Here is a 17,674-nt window from a genome sequence, read left to right as displayed (position 1 = left end):
ACTGTGCGCTTATCTGCGACGCCTTTCTAGAAACTCAATGTCCACTATCTGGGATTCAATCATGACCTTCCAGGCTCCTCCAAAGGGCTTGGCTCACTTCTTTGACTCGCCTTCTGTAGCACACACAGACATCCAGGCTTTGGGTGGCTCCACTCCGTCTCTGCTGCTATTCTTGATGGTCATTCCAGGGTACTGGCAACTTGAAAATGCTGGGGTCTTCTGCTGCAACTGGGCTGCACCTCTCCTAGGCTCTCTTCATGGTGCCAACCCTCAACTTCTCTTCATGACCCCTTCAATTCTGGGGCTTCAACTACCACTGAGACCTCACCTTCTCTAGTGGCTTCTCCTAGCCTCTCACAGTACCAAACTTCAGATGCTTTCCATGAACCCTTCATGCCTCCAAAACCAGTACCACCTGGGTGGCTCTTGCACATAACCAAGTTTGGTTACCAGTATGATGTACAATCTTGGCCACTTCTGGAACACAGCTTCTGTGTGCCGACCCTGAGGAACCACTTCCCAGAAGATTTCACCTCAGTGATACTGGTCTCTTCTTAATCACTACTAATTTCCCAATTCCTGCTGACCAGCATCAATTGTCCCAGTAAAGCAAAGGTTTTACTTCAGTGGCTCTGGTATCTTGTTAATCACAGCTGATCCTTCAGCCCCAGAAAACCAGAAACACAGATTCTCAACTCAAAATAGCTTGCTCACCCAGTTTTCTTATAGCACCCAAGATCACCAGCCAGAGGTGGCAACCACTCACAGTAGGCTGAGCCCTCCCATATCTATTAATAATCAAGAAAATGTCCTACAGACATGCCTACACCGCAATCTTTGGGGGCATTTTCTCAATCTAGGTTCCCTCCTCTAAATTGTGCCAAGTTAACATAAAACCATCCAGCACACCATCCCAACACTAGACCCATCCCTGTTCATCTTTTTAACATAGACCCATCCATTCCACCCTTCTAACACACACAGCTATACATTTCTACCCTCCAATATATGTATGAATTTTCACCCTTTCAAGATGTTTACCCATCCATTTGCATCATATATATATATATATATATATATATATATATATATATATATATATATCCATCATTTCTTCTCTCCCAACATATATACTTATCCATTTCCACTCTTTCAATCATATATGCCCCTGTATCCACCCTCCCCACATATAGCCATCCATTTCTATGCTCTCAATATATATACTCATCCATTTCAGGATTTTCCTGGTTTCTCTTAAGAAGCTAGAGTGTGTGTGTGTGTGTGTGTGTGTGTGTGTGTGTGTGTGTGTGTGTGTATCTTGTCTGTGTTTTGTTTGGGTACAGAGTGAGGTCCACTTTTGTGCATGGCCCAAGGGCAATATCAAGTGTCTTTCCTCTGTTGCCCTCCACCTTTGTCTTTTGAAACTGTCTTTCTATGAACATGAGCATCATCAGTTTAGCTAGGTTGGCTAGCCAACGAGTTTCAGGAATCTTCTTGTCTCTAGGTACACACATAGCTGGGTCATGCCACTATGTCCAACTTTTTACTTGGGCTCTGGGGATCCGAACTCAGTTGCTCATTCTTGCAAAGCAGGCACTTCACCAACTAAGCCATCTCTCCAGCTCCAAGAAATTGTTCTTGAGTCTGAACCCTGATTCACTTTCCTACTTTGTGCTTCTATTGTTCTTTGGACCAATCCCAAACAGAGCATATGTCCATACATCACACTGTATCTTAGCTATACACTTAATTTTACAGCTTGCTGCTGTCGTCTCCATGAGAGTCAAGACTGTGTGTGCATGATTGTGAATCCCACCTCAAATTCAGCACCTCTCTGGACTTATTGTTGACTAAAAATAATAAACACTGTTGAAAACTAATGAGCTCTACTGAGTAGCAAAACCTGACAAATCTCTTGATTACCTGCTATGATTTATTTCTGCTACTCCAATTAGCTTCAAATATGCAAACGTTTCCGAACAAACGCAGCACCAATAATAATAGCAAAAGAGAGAAACAATACAATTCCCTACATGATTCTTTCCTTCTTCCTTCACTTAAAAAAACACTTATCTCTGACTGTCCTTTATGCCTCAGTGTTCTAGAGATATCCATGACTGTAACTCATTGCCCCTAATGACATTCTGGGTACCTCCAATTGACTTACATAGGAAGAACGCATCTTCAAGGCCCTGGGATTCCTGTGTGATAAATTCCCCTACTCCTAAACACAGCAGCTGCCAATTTGGCAAGGTGGCTGGTTCCAGGGTGACAGTTCTGCTAAGTGCACTCCTGTCAATGCTGCCATCTGTTTCTTGGCTTGGGCTGGGAAATGCAGAAATTCTCCTTTTCTTTTCTTTTGGCCCCTTGCCACTCCATGGTGGTATTAACATGCTTACTACCCTGTCTTGAAACATTTGGCTGGCTCCTTTCTTCTCTGGCAGGCTCATCCAGAACTCCTACCTGGAGATAAAAATGCCTTACTGTTTATACTACATTCAGGGACACATCCTGCATGCATCATGCTGGTATAAAAAAAAATGTCTGATGAATTTTATGCCTTCACACCATAGGAAGCTTTGGGGTGGGGGATGATACCAGCCCGTGTCTGTATGTCTTCACTTGCAGCTGTGGCAAGGTGCAAAAAAGTACATGGATGCCAGGTGTCCATGAAATAACCTCAGACAACTTTTAGGATTGGAAACTCCCCTAGCTTTCATGTTCTTTCCCATTCCTCTGAAAGTGCCCCTTCCTTCCCAGGCATTACCCTCCTTATGTCTAACATCAGTCCTCATTATCCAACCTCTTGATCTGTAGCCAAATCCTTATTTTTGATGTCCAAGGAAATTCAAACATAAGGTGAGTCGGGCCCTGCTCCTTTGGCTGGGCACTGGAGAATTCATTCCTACAGCTTTCAGTGTGGGCAGAAATGTAAACAGATACCTGGAGTCCTTGGAGTCACACCAGGGACATGCAAAGTAGAGTATTTTACAGTGTCCAACCATGAAATTGAAATCTGGCCCAGCACACACTTCCTCATGGTGTCTGAAACAAGCATTCTGGGGATTTAGAGACAGTTTATTGTTCTTTTTGCACCCACAGACATCCAGCCCTTCAGATTTGACCTTGGTTTCTTGAGTGCAAGTGCTAGACACTTTTGCCACTTGGGTGCACACTGAATGAACAATTGACAGGTACTGCTTTTCATGGCCCTGGCAGATGTGCACATGTGGTTACTCTGTCCACATTCCAATATCCATTCCCTCACACATGTCAGCCACCCCTGGGCACTTGGTGACTTTGAATGCCAAAGGCAGCACTCGGTGTTATAGTTTAAATGAATTCACCCCCTCTCTGAGCAAGACACCCATGTTGAACTGGGTGTCACTAAAACATCTCCAACTCACAGATATCAAACAGAAGGCATCACTCATGCAAGCCCCACACCAAACTCTTCCTTCCCTCTGTCCTGTCTCTGCTTCACATTGCTTGTCTCCTGTGGGCTCTTGTTCAAAACGTGGCACCTGCTCTCTCGCAGATGCTCACACAACGCCATGCTTAGTATGCCAGGTCCTGTCACTGTCACTCACAGTCATCCCTTCTCTTCCTTTACCCAGGCAGAGGTGCTTCATCGCCTCTATGTGGAATATGCCCAAGTCCCATGCTTGGCCACTGCCTCCAGCTCTGTTAAGACAGTTCCCTTTCTTAAATCACCTCTCTGAGTGTGCCATGGCCCTGCTTGAAAACTTCATTTTTAAAAAGTTAAATGTGTTCACCTGTGTAAGGTTATGTGACTTTGAATGTCAGAGATGGCACTTGGCTTTATATTTTAAAAGCAGCAGATCAGAAGAGCTAAACACTCAAGGAGTCTCCTTTCCTCAATAAATAAATTCACCGAGCTTCTAAACACCCCCTCTCTAGGCAAGATACCCACATCAAACATGGGTATACCACATGCATGTTGGTGTCCTAGGAGGCAAGAGGGCATCTCATCCCCTGGACGTTGTAGGCAATTGTGAGCTGCCATGCGGATGCTGGAAACCAAACCCAAGTCCTCTACAAGAACAGTCAATGCTTTTAATCACCGAGCCATCCACACAGCTTACACACTTCCACATAAAAAACACCTTCATTTTGAAATTAAAAATACCAATGCTGCATTTAATGTCATAATTTAACATATGCATTCCCCTCTGATAAGTATGTTCTTTCTCTCATGGCCACCTAAAAAAACTCCTACTCATTCCTAAATACTCTGCTAAGTTGTGATCTGTGAAGTTTTCCTTAAACACGCATGTGTGCACACGGCACTGCAGTAGGAGCCTCTTGAATGTAAAGAAGGTTCTTTCACAATTATTCCAGACACCCAAACCCTAAACTACTTTACAGAGGTTTCTATTTTAAAATTAGTAAGAAATAAAAGGTCTTTCCAGCCAGATATTCTCAACCTTTTAACTGTAGAGGTATAGTAAATGTTAATTTGTTTTATTTGTATTCCCACTTATTTCATCTCTGAGAATATCAAAGTGTCATCAGAGTCACTGAGAAAATGACTTTTACTTAACCAACTCGATCTGAACTCCATATAGATACAAAATTCTGCCATTAACTTCAGGTTGTGCTTCAGCATCTTGGGGAAAGTGGGAAACTTTCTGGGATTGTCTCCTAACTTGACAATTCTTAAATTAACTATAATACAGAAAAATGGCCACTCCCCTCATATACAATAGGAAGAACTAATTATATGTCACCAAGGCCTCAAGGGCCAGCAAGATGGCTCAGCAGGTAACAGCACCTACTGCCAAGGGTTATGATCTCATTTCCTGGACACACACTACAGGGAAGAACTGACAGCCACAAGTTGTCCTCTGACTCCCCCATGTACCTACATACACAAACACACATATGCATAAATAAGAAAATAAATAAATAAATAAATAAACAAACAAACAAATGCAAAGGGGTCCTGAAGGTGCCAGTTTGGGGCCCAATCTTTCTGCTTTAGACAATCTTATATTATGAAGATTCAAAATAATCAAAAATATGTATCTGCATGAAGGACATTATCATAGAGTCCTTTATAAAAGATAAAAATGTGAAACAACATAGACTTCGATAACTGAGAAATATTCATATAACAGTTAAAGAATGGGAAGCTGAAATCCAGTAAAATAAGATTCATAGTCTTTAAAAGTGTGCAGACACATTTATGTGATAATGGTCAAGTCAGCAAAGCAGGATATACAGGTTCCATTTGTTTGCTTGCTTTCCTGCTTTTCTAGTGGGGGGTGTTTTGTTGTTGTCATATTTGAGGCAGTCTCATGTAGCCCAAGCAAGCCTCAAACTCATTTGGCAAAGAGCCAAAGAACAAAAGAGGAAAACGCAATCAATTATATTTTGGTGCCCAACATGGGGCTTGAATTTCCATGTAGGGTCTGAGAAAGCTGAAAAAGAAAAAAAAAAAAAAAACAAGAAGAAAGGACACAACTCCTTTAAGACTCCTCTAAGAGGCTTTGCTGTTCAGATGGCAGGGAACACTAAATAGAAATGGCAAGCTAGGGGCTGGAGAGATGGCTCAGTGGTTAAGAGCACTGGCTGTTCTTCCAGAGGACCCAGGTTCAATTCCCAGCACCCATATGACAGCTCACAACTGTCTGTAACTCCAGTTTCAGGGGACCTGACACCAATGGCAAAAACACCAAGGTACATAAAATAGAAATAAATTCATTAAAAAAAAAAAAGAAAGAAAGAAAGAAATGGCAAGCTAAGTAAAAACTGCTTGTGGTAACACAGGTGCCAGCTTCCTAGGTAGGGTGAATGCAGTTCCCGATCACACACCTCCGACTTGACTGTGGACTTTAGGCTTGGATTCCCGACCTGAGAAGCAGGCAGAGCCAACTGATAGAGCCACACAAAGGGCATAGCGTAGCTTAGCAGTTTAAAGTTTGCTCTCACCATCATAAAAAGCTAAAAGATACAGAGTAAAAGAGGTCCAGATGGAAAACAAAAATCAAAAACAAAAACCTCTAATCAGGTTCCAGTGTTTTTTACAATGTGTATAGGCTTAAGAAAGAAAAGAAAATGGATATAGACAGTCACAGGAAGAAATAAATAGTTTTAAAAATAGTAAAGTCTTTAGATAGATAGTAAAATAATATAAAAGAAAAAGTCACAAAAAATGGAAAAAGAACATAGAGTCTAGATCCTTTATAGTATTGTGTTGATTTTTTTAAATTTTTTGATTTATGATGGGCAAGAGACATCTGTTGGGAGACATGGGATTGTGAACTAGATTGCAAAATTGAACCAACCTATTTTATGGCTATCATAACTTTAGAAAAGAAGTCAAATGTATTTGTCAAAAGGAAATAAAAAATACTTTGGAGAGGGGATTTTGCTTTTGTTCCCACAGGAGACAAGAGGCTGTAGATTCGTTCAGGAATAATATGGATAAGATTTGATCAAGGGAGACCTCCTGAAACTTGACATGTGATATCTTTCAATAAAAATCTTCCTAGGACTTAGCTATTATTTCGGTTTTTCTTGAAGACTCCTAAAGATGCTTCACCCACAGACAACAGGAAGCAGTCTAAAGAAAACGACAATCACATTTCTAAGAGTTTGAGTATAGAAAGCTCTGATGGGCTAGGGATGTTTATTATAATTTAGGGGAATACAGGAATATAGGATAACAAGAAAATTATTCATCTCAGATATTTTGCATTGGCATAAATTTTAAGATATTGATTCAAATTTAAAGTTAATTTTGTTACACTGTATATATCTTTCTACTCTTGTTTGGGGTATTGCACTTTTGCAGGTCATTTAAAAATGCAATGTGTAAATAAGAAATGAGGTAGTAGTTAATCTATAATAATCAAACTTGTAGTCACATTAAGTATGTTTTCATGATTAAACAGGTGCATTTTAGATAGATAAATGGTCTTCAAACACTTCAAAGATCTATTGAATATGGCATTTAAAATGTTTTGTTAACCTAAGGTTTTTCATGACAATGAGACACACTTGCTCCTGGCAATACAAATTTACTTCATAAAAGGATTATTGGCATCAAAGAAATTCCATAGGAGTTTTCTTTTTTTGTGGCAAAATTAGTCATTTGGGCAAGAAACTGCTATTGCCTTGACTGCTGGACAGTGTGCTATGGACATGCAGGACCCACAGGACAGTGAGTACTGAACTTTGCCAAAAAAAAGGAGGACAGTCCTTTGGGGTTCCTGCTTCACAGAACAGTCTGCCAAGACATTCTGCAGGACACACAGGAAAGCAACTGACAAACTTCGCCAAAACAAGGCAGGGAAGTCCTTCAAATATCCTGCTTCACTGAAAAGTCTGCCAGATATTCTGGGTCTGTAGACTAAAGATGGATGCCCCAACTTTGCAAAAGAACTTCAGGTGACTATCCAGGCAACAAAATGTTTCTGTTGTTAAGTAATATGAATTCCTTCTGGAGTCTTTGATAGACTTAAAGACTAAATAGTTAGAGTTGTATGTTTCCTTAATTATGATAGAAAGTAAATTAGGTATAAAACTTTGGAATCACCAAGATAGGACAGATAACAGAGTGTTTTCTCTGAATTTGCTAAATAAAAATGGACTGAATAATGTAAATACAATTCTTACTTGATAACTATTTTTGTTGTATACAGTTTTTCTAGGCTAAAATCTTTCAAGTTTATTTAGATAAAAGGGGGAAATGTAGAATATTATTTTAAGATGTGTTGTATTTGTTTACACTGTGGAACATTTGTTTTAATGATGCAAAAAATGTGTTGCATACTTTCATGTTGCATTTGTTTTACTCTGTGGAGCTGTGTTACTCTGCCTGTCTAAAACACCTGATTGGTCTAATAAAGAGCTAAATGGCCAATGGCTTGGCAGGAAAAGATAGATGAGGATGGTAGGCAGAGAGAATAAATGAGAGGAGAAATCTAAGAAGAAGAAGATCAAGGAGCTAGAGAAGGAGGGGGACTCAAGGGGCCAGCCACCCAGCTACACAGCCAGCAACACAGTAAGAAAGAAAGAAAAATCCATACAGAAACAGAGAAAAGTAAAAGCCCAGAGGCAAAAGATAGACAGGATAATTTCAGAGAAGCTAGTTAGAAATAAGCCAAGCTGAGGCATTTATAAGTAAGAAAAAATCCCCATGTGTGTATTTATTTGGTAGCTGGGTGGCAGCCCCCACCCTCCCACCCCTGCAAGAGCAAATAGCTAAAGAACCAAAGAGTAAAAAGCAACCAATGACAGACAGTAATTAAGGTAGATGGGGTGGTGTTTCTGAAGAGGGGGAGCCTGTAACAAAGTCTGCTGCAGTGAAAGGAATTAAAATACAAAGCCCTTCCCACCCAGTATCAGATCACCTGCCAATGTTCCAATGCATAAATGTTAGTTGTATTCTGAAAACAGAGGGAAATGCGTAACTGTAAGAGCACAGAGGACCACACTGACCCTAGGTGAATACTTACGTCTGCAAACTTTACAACACTGGCCAGAAATGTGCACAGGAAGCGAGTCTGGGGAACAGTTGAGCGGGGGACAGGACATCCTTCGGCACTCCACAGTGCCACTCTGAGCAGGGAAAGACAGAGAAAGAGGTCTCTGAGGTGTCCTCTGAACAAGTCTGTTTCAGAGGAACTTCACCTCTCATCTCTAGAATCTCAGGGAGACAGGGCAGTGTAGGGAATCCCCAGGCCCCTCCACAGCCACAAATAAAGTATTCTCTGCAGCCCAAATGAACCTGTGTCACCTCAATTACTTTTCAGATAAACATCACTGCCTTCATCCACCTGCCCATGTGGACTAAGTAGATTAGGCTGAAAACAAAAAGACTATTTCTATAAGACATAAATAACACCTTTAGTAGACCCTGTCAATCATTTTTAGGGCTCTAACAATCCATTTTGTGTTTTTCTGGACAAACAATGCATTCTTCAGATATTTATCGAGTAATTTCAAGTAGACAGGGTTTACATACTAATTCAGGAGCGGCCTCTTTTCTGAAACTAAAGAAGTCTCTACAGATGGTGGATATTCTGTAAAGCATGGAGGGAGCATTGTCTGCATTCAGTTCTTGAGAACAGACCTAGACATCTTGCAAAAATACAATACAAACATTGAGAGACTGATTCAAATGTTAAACGTATATGGTGTGGGCTGGAGAGGTTGCTCAGCACTTTAGAGTGAAAACTTCCCTTTCAGAGGATCTGAGTTCAGTTCCCAGCATCCATGGTGGGCAGCTCTTAACCACCTGTAACTCCAAACTCAACACACTCACACAGAGACATGCATGAGTACACATGATTAAAAACAATAAAATTAAAGCTTAAAACGTGTCCTCTGAAAAGAGAATAGAGCTCCAATAGGTCTGGAAATAAAGGGTTCTCTGCCTCTCTCCACAGCCAATTCTCAAACTCCACATAGTAAGTGGCTTAAGGAGAACATTAGATCAAAGAGTAAATAACGAAGAAGCAGATTTTCATTTGGAAGCATGTGGAAATTGTTGGGGTCATTAAAGGGGAGTATGTGTAACGGAAGCAGCATTATGTGCTGAGTAGCCTGCTGCACTCCTACCAGTCTCGACCTTAGCCAGGGGCTTTAACCAGTGAGCCTGAGTCTTAACTCAGCCAGGGCTTACTTTGCACGTGCAGTTCCTGCAATTGTCACCGTCCACCCAGGAGTCTTGGTCCCTGTAGAGCAGCCCACTCACTTGGCAGGTCTTCTCGCAATGGCAGTTTTCCAGCTGACCAAGTCTTGTCTCTGCATAATTCAGCTGCAGAAAAGATTTAGTGAATGTAATTTGTGTGACTCAACTGTATTGTCCCAGCAAAGCCAATAGTAATAAGGGAGTGGGGGTGGGAATGGGGGGAAATCTGAGCTGAGAGAAAAGAAATCGCTGGGTAGTTTCCTGATTCTTAGCACAATCAGTTTTCTGGTTTTCACACAGGTAAAAATCATACTAAACTGAAGACATGTTGTCTCCCGTGGTCTAATGAACATCAAATGAGACATTAAATGGTGTCTCTGGAGCCTCGTGGGTATTCATGACAGCGTGTGCTTACAGCACAAATGCACACAGATGTGCTGGCAATGAGAGCATTCCTGGGAACTAATTAGGATGTTGAGCAGAGATCTAATTGGGAAGCCCAATGCACTTGCATCTGTCTCCCACCATCCTCTCTGTGCAGTTTGCAAGAAGGAAGTTATAGCTTCCTCTCAAGTGAAAATTTGGGAGACTTGCAACAAGACAGGAAAGCTATTGGAGCATCCAGTATCTCCCCAAATCAATGTCCTCAAACAGAATGCCCAGGTTTTCATCTGAGCATTCAGAGGAAGAGCAGGATAGATAAGAAAACCCCTAACTGAGATTAGGAGTTGTTGTTTATTTGCTTGCTTGCTAGCTTGCTTGCTTGCTTGCTTGCTTGCTTGCTTCTTGGTTGGTTTGTGGGAGAGGACCAGAGATGGCTCAGTAGGTAAAGTCCTCGCAGGCAAGAGTGAGGACACGAGTTCCATCCCAAGCTCCCAGGTCAAAGCTGGGTATAACAGTTGTCTGTAACCTTGGTGTGAGGGAGATGAAGACAGCCAGACCTCCTCTGAAGTTCATTAGCCAGTCAAACTAGCTGAATCACAGGGCTCCAGATTCAAGGGGAGACTCTATCTCAATAATAAGGGGAAAGTAGTTGAGGTAGACACTGGCACCAGCTCCTGGCCTACACACACACACACACACCATTGCTTTTAACCACAGTCTTAATCTATAAGTTCAAGGGGAATAAAAAGCTTAGCCATCTTCACAAGGAAGCCATGAGAGTGATTATTGCCAGGGGTAAGCTCTTATAACAATCTTCTTAGTCTGGAATAAGAAATCTTTCTCTCTTTTCCCTGCTGGATTGTTTTTCCTTGATCACATCCTTAGCAAGTCTTAACTTCAGATATCTGAGGTCCTCTTGGCCTCACCCTGCCTTTCGCCACACTCGGCACCACTGGGTTCCCTTAACAGCTCCTCTACATATGGCTCTAATTCTCTTTCTTGGTCCAGCCTACTCTAGTTTTCTTTCAAGCACAGCATAGAGTCGAAGTGTAGCTCAGTGGTAAAGCACCTGCCTGGCATGTGGAAGCCTGGGTTCATCCCTGGCACCACAAAAAAAGAAAAGTAATAAAAACTTGAGTGCAGCAATTTAGTGTGAGGTGTCCAATGTGACATCCATACAGAAGACTGACAGCTTCCCCACCCCCAGTTTCCTTCATATAAAGAGTGCCATCATGAGCATAAGTACCAATTCTTAGTTTCTCTTTACCTTCTCAATCACCCTGTGCTTCCAATGCCTTGTGTGTATTCCCCCTAGAGTCCAGAGCATCCTTTGATCCAACAATGACTATTTCAAGCCAATATCTTAGGTATAATAGCAAGCTTGGGAAACAACAAGTACTACCTGTAACATGATTTGCTAAATGGTCTTATTAATAAAAAAAAATAAATAACCCAGAGTCAGATATTGGGGTGAAAACTGAGAGATCAAAGGAATAGAACAAGCCAAGAGACAGGTTCTTACCAGCAGGAAATCCTCAGCCCAAGAGAGAGCTACTTCCTATATATTCAAGCCTATATATCTTTCTGTGTCCTGTCATCTTACTTCCTCTCTCCACCTAGCTACATCACTTCTTCTTTCTGCCCAGCTCTAGCACTTCCTATCTGTCTGTACAGACCTCCAGACCTCTATGGTTAACTAGTGCTGGGATTAAAAGCATGTGTTACCATGCCTGGCTCTGTTCCCAGTGTGGCCTTGAACTCACAGAGATGAATCAATCTCTGCCTCCCAAATGCTCAGATTAAAGGCATGTGCTACCACAGCCTGACTTCTATATTTAATATAGTGGCTGGCTTTTTCCTTTGATCCCCAGGCAAGCTTTATTTGTTAGAGCATAAATAAAATATCACCATACCCACCATCTTTCTTTTATCAATATTTTCATTGTGTGACAGTTTCATGCATTTAGATAATGTATTTAAGTCATTTTCACACACACTCCATTCTCCTCCCTCACTGCCCTCTGCCCCTCAGAAACCTTTCTTCTCAAAAAGATGCCCTCCTATTTCCATGTCTTCTTTTTGAGTGTGACCCACTGAGTTTAATGGTAGTTTCTTACTCAAGTATGGGTGGGATTTAACTGGTGCAAGAGCAGCTTATCAGTGCTAGGCCACTGAAGAAGATTATGCACAACCTCAACAACTATTAACAGCCAAAAGTCAGTCTTATGTTCTCTCCTGTGCCTCTAAACAGCACTATTCTCTGAAAGAGACTCCTTGTGTGATTATAACTGATGGTATAGTTACTTGTGGCCATTTCCTTAACCCTTTGCCTCCAAGCACTTGAAATTTCTCAAAGGAATGTGTCCTTGTTGCCTACTATAATGAGGTGGCAAAGCACAGAGAAAGCAGGCCCCTCAACTACCTGCATGGTTCACATTCACCCTGGAGAACTACCAGACTTGCTTTGAGCTCCCTACAGGTCCTTCTAATATGTATGATCTTCCAAAGTGGTGTGTTTCATTTAAAGCTCCAGTCTAATTATAGAGTTTCTAGAATCTGTGATAATTAAGATCTTTGGGAATTCTTTAGGTAGCACAGATAAAACATACTTCAAGAGTTTGCTGAGGTTAAATAACCAAGGTACATGACATCAAAGATAATAAAATGACAGCTCATCACTCATTATCTTTATTCTGTCTATTAGCCCCAATAGTTCCTGTGTAAGCTAGGCTTGAACAAAAACAGGTGAGCTAGATGTGCCTGCTTAAAGTGCCTCCAAAGGGTGCCTGCAACCTTGATAGCAAGTGTGTGCCTCACTCTACAAATCTGCAACAACTCTACTGTCAATGTGACTCCAAGAAGGAAACTCCTTCAAGACCCCATGACCTGAGAGGGAGCTCCACCTACTAAAGTTCGGTGACACTCTAGGAGCTTCCCTGAGGTCAGCCTTAGTGATGACAAGTGCCCATCCAACAAAGATGAGCTACATCCCTCTGTGAGACCCTGGCCCTAAGAAAGCTCCACTTTTAATGTGGTGCGTTTTGTTTTCCTGTCTGAACTTTCTTTTAACTTTTAATGTGTTTAGCTCCTTCTAGCAACACAGAGAAGACCTAATCTCTATAATAAAGAGAGTGTAACAGACAGATAACAAAGGCAATGGGACACTAAGGTAAAAAAAAAAATCTAATTTTTCAAAGGCATTTAATATGTAATCTTGCCTTCTTTTCCTCTGCTAAATCCTACAACAACGATAAAGGAGAAAAACAGCTCTGAGAAAAAAAAATGAATTGCATTTTCTAACATTGGTGGAATCATGCTGAATTTATACAGATTCCTTTCAAAAACTATTTCTACACAACTGTCTCTCTCTGAGAATGCCTGAGATCCCAAACAGGACGGTTTAGGTCTGCATCTCTGTTGTGCTTTACCCTTGTTCTTGCACTTATCCAAGCAACCACGAACTGAATCATTTATTCCTAGCTCAACACACTGGAAGACAGACAGTGGAGGGCTTTTCACAAAAAGAGGTCAATGAATGGATAGGAGTACATTAGTCCTACAATAGATTGCCTTTTCGCTTTGAAGTACTATTTTGGTGTTTATTATGTGAATGGGAGAAAATGTAAATCATTGTTAAACCTTCAGTCTTAATTGAAAAATCATCACCAAGTTCCTCAAAACAAGAAAGTTCTCAAAATTAAGTATGTCACAGCTTGAACTGACACTCTCACTGGGACTTGATTTGTTCACACAGATTTCAGAGATTTCAACAAAAGTAATCAAGAAATTCCAAGTCTAGGAACTGGCAGGTTGTTACAACAAGTAAAGCTACTTGTTGCCAAGCGTAAAGAACTGACTTCCATCACAGAAAACACATGATGGAAGGAGGGAACTGAGTCATGGAGGCGGTTATTGAATCAACACATGTACATTGTGCTATGTGCACATGTGTGCATGCAAACATAAACAGGCAAATAAATGTAACATAAAAACGGAATTCCAAGTCTTGGATAATCTAGCAGCTCTGATTAATATCTTCGAATTCAGTATCACAGAACTCCAAAAACTAAACGTCAGAAACACCAACAAACAGGCTTAATGAAAGGAAAAGGCAGTTCTCAAGGGATGAAGAAGAAATGGCCAATGTGCATATGAGAAATGTTTGCCCTCATTGTGAGGGTTGCTTTTAATTGTCAACTTATCATAACTGAGACTTTCCTGGAAAGAGAGTCTCAGTGAGGATTTGTCTACATTAGGTTTGCCTGTAGGCATGCCTATGATGGATTTCCCTAATTTGGTTAACTGGGGTGCAAAAATACCACCCTGAATGTGGGCAGCACCATTGCATGTGCTGGACACCAAGCTAAATGCAAAGCACTGAGCATAAGCATGCAGCCATCCATTCATGGCTCTCTGCTCTTGACTGGCTATAATCTGACTAGTTGCTTCAAGTCCCTGGTGCCTTGACTTCCCTGTTAAGGATGAACTGTAACTTGGAACAAAGAGCCAAATAAATCCTATCTCCCTTAAGTTGCTTTTGTCAGGGTCTCTTATCACAGCAGCAAGAAACAAAACTAAGACATTAGCCATCTAAGAAATGTGAAGAGAAACCACACCAAGATTCCATCTCACCACTGTCAGAATTGCAGTCAGCAAGAAAACAAATAAAAGCAACTGCCTCTGCAGGTGAGGCCAAAAGGAACCCTGTACACTGAGTAGGAATATACACCAGACCAGACACGATCGAAATCAGTTCCTCAAAACAGACCCACTATGTGACCCAGCTAGGCCACTTCTCAGAATTTACCCAAAGACCCCAGAACAATATGTCATAGAGATGCTTGCACATCAGTGTTGACTGCACCATTGTTCACAAAGCTAAGTTGTAAAACAAATTGAGATGCTCAGCAACAGAGGAATGAATAAACAAAATATGTATACACATACAATGAGATTCTCTTCAGCCATAAGGAAGAATGATGTGATGTTGTTTGCAGAAAAAAAAAAAAATGGATGCAACTGGAGACAGCCATAAAAGGAACTTGTCAGTCTCAGACAGACAATGGTTTAGTTACTTTACATAGGCTGTGATAAAGACTACAACCAAAAGTAATTTGAGAAGGAAGGCTTTATATCAGCTTACAATTTATTGTCTACTAGGAGGGAAAGCCTAGGCAAATTCAAAGCAGGAACCTGAAGGAAGGAACTGATACAGAGTCCATGGGGAATTGCTCACTGGCTTGTTCTCATGGCTTGCTCAGTTTTCTTTCTTATACAACCCAGGACCACAGACCAAGGATTGGCACCACCTATGTCCTGGACTTACTCTCTAAAAGGACTCTGAGGTTTCCACTACAACACAGGTATGAAAACCCATATATAAAATGCCTTTTCAGGTCCTCTCTCTTCCTGCTGCAGATGAAAGTCCTGACAGCATCTAGGAGATGCTATCAGTATTTGAGATATCTAGCCACTGAGGAAGGTGTGCATTTCCTTAGAGACTACTGGTCCTTCCTGGTTTACTAGTATGAATAACAGCAGTGCTCACTGAATGTGCACCCTCTATCCTGCATCAAAGCTCATAGGCTGATATAGGGAATAATTATCTCTACAGATGGGAATTTGAGAGCTAGAAAAGTCCAATGGCTTGTTCAAGACTAGGAACATCTAAAATAATGTCAAAGGGATTCTAAAACAAATGCAAAGGGTCAGATCATTAGCATTCCAAATCCCCGTCTCTAGCTCTGCCTTAGGCTCTCTGATAAACCTGTGTCTTAATCACAGCTGCTGGATAACCCAAACCTAGCTCCAATCCCACCCACTAACACTTGTCACACTAGGTTTATTTAATTGAAGATAAATGCTGATGCCAAGTAGACTTGATGCCATCAAATTCTCTTTGCATCTTGGAACTGTGTTTAACTTCCATTTGGCCTCACATCTACAGACTCCATATCCCTCAATCTGCCAAAAGGATAAATGATGTTTTGCTTCTACCAAGATGGTAGATCAGAGGCCCTAAAGGACTTCTCTGCTTGAATGAACTAAAATCCTGCAGGCAACATATAAGTAAAAATCTCAAAAGTCACCACAGATGTAGCTCAAAAGAAAGTCACAGAGGCCAAAGCAGAGTGACAGAAGGGATCCCATGTGACCAGCAAACACCAAGGCCCACCTGTATCCTGCTGAAGTACAGAGGTTTTGGGCTCCCATCGTGATGGTGACATGGGGGAAAGTACAACAGACAGACAGTATAGTCTAAGATGTGGCCCTTAAAAGAAGCTCCTGTGCACAGGTAAGGCTCTAGAAGGCTATACCCTCATTGAAGGTGAATGAAGCCGGGCGGTGGTGGCACACGCCTTTAATCCCAGCACACAGGGGGGCAGAGGCAGGCAGATCTTTGTGAGTTCAAGGCCACCCTGGTCCAGGACAGGCACCAAAATTACACAGAGAAACCATGTCTCGAAAAACCAAAAAAAAAAAAAAAAAAAAAAAAAAAAAGGTGAATGGTGAATGGAAAAGAAGTAAGCCTTATACATAGTGCAGAAGGAGCAAGCCTCCCACAGCACAGAAAAACCTTCTTGTTCAGACCCTACCACTGGCAAGAGGAAGAAAAATTTGTCCTTGAAAAATTCTTCTCCCAGACTTCACCTGGCCTGCTATGGGCTGGGAGAGTGATTCTGTGAAGTGAGGTGACAGAAACAGAAGAGTCCTCATCATCTTTGCCGCGACATATGCAATGTTGACTCAGGGATCAAAGACGGAAACGAAGCAGTTTAGAGGCAAAGGGTGAGATGAACGGTCCTGTTCCTGCCCTGGACTTCCTCTGCACTGGGTAGCTGCAGACCCCTACATTCACCCCTACAGCAAATCTGAGAACTTAGGCATGGCTCAGCGACATGCCTCTTTTGTATTTCCTCTTCCTTCTCCTTTCTGATGCCTCCATCCTCTTGATCTCCACTTATTAACACCCACCTCTTCCCCTCTTCACATTTTATTTTGTTTCTCTTTACAATCCTTTTTTTTTCTCCAACCATAAACTTTCTTGGATATGGCTGGCCTTTCAAGATCCAAGAACCTGAGTTCTGGTGTTGGGTCTGCCTTCCGTTATCTCAGGAAGAGCTACCTACCCATTCTGACACAGAGTCTTCTCCTCTGTGAAGTATGCTAACAAATTAAACTAAGCTCTCAGAACTATTTGGAGAATTGAAGGGCTAGCACACATAAAAGATAAGCACTGGACCAAACACGTAGAAACTGCCAAACAAGTTTAGCTAATGAATGAGTTTCCAATTTCTTCTATACCAATGGTTAAGTTCCACAGGGCAAATTTTGTCTACCATTTATTTTTATACAGCCTGTAAGCTACGAATGGTCTTCACACTTTTCAATGGTTATATTTTAGGTTATATATAATTATATTTTAAATAAAGCAAGTATATACACAGGCCTCTTAGCCTGGCAAAGCCCATGATTAGCTAGTTGTGTGTGTGTGTGTGTGTGTGTGTGTGTGAAGGAAGATAATTTAGTGGCTTGCATGTTTGCTGTGCAAGCTTGAGGACATGACTTCCTGTCTCCATTGCCAGGTAAAAAGCCATGAGTGCTGGCATGCTTATAATATCAGCT

General features: G+C 41.5%; 1 protein-coding gene across 1 annotated transcript in view; it reads right to left on the bottom strand.

Annotated features, from left to right (window-relative positions):
- Nucleotides 1-17,674, bottom strand: part of Nell1 (neural EGFL like 1) — an 846,309-nt gene that overhangs the window by 587,104 nt on the left and 241,531 nt on the right. Inside the window, exons 8-9 of the mRNA XM_036206955.1 lie at nucleotides 9,656-9,790; nucleotides 8,487-8,589 (exon numbers count right to left, since the gene is read on the bottom strand). Coding sequence (XP_036062848.1) covers nucleotides 8,487-8,589; nucleotides 9,656-9,790 — 238 coding nt within the window. The remainder of the gene's footprint in view (nucleotides 1-8,486; nucleotides 8,590-9,655; nucleotides 9,791-17,674) is intronic.

Source organism: Onychomys torridus, chromosome 1, assembly GCF_903995425.1.
Source record: "Onychomys torridus chromosome 1, mOncTor1.1, whole genome shotgun sequence".
NCBI classification, from domain to species: Eukaryota; Metazoa; Chordata; class Mammalia; order Rodentia; family Cricetidae; genus Onychomys; species Onychomys torridus.
The sequence above is the reverse complement of the archived record's forward strand: the minus strand, read 5'-3'. Positions and strand labels throughout refer to the sequence as shown.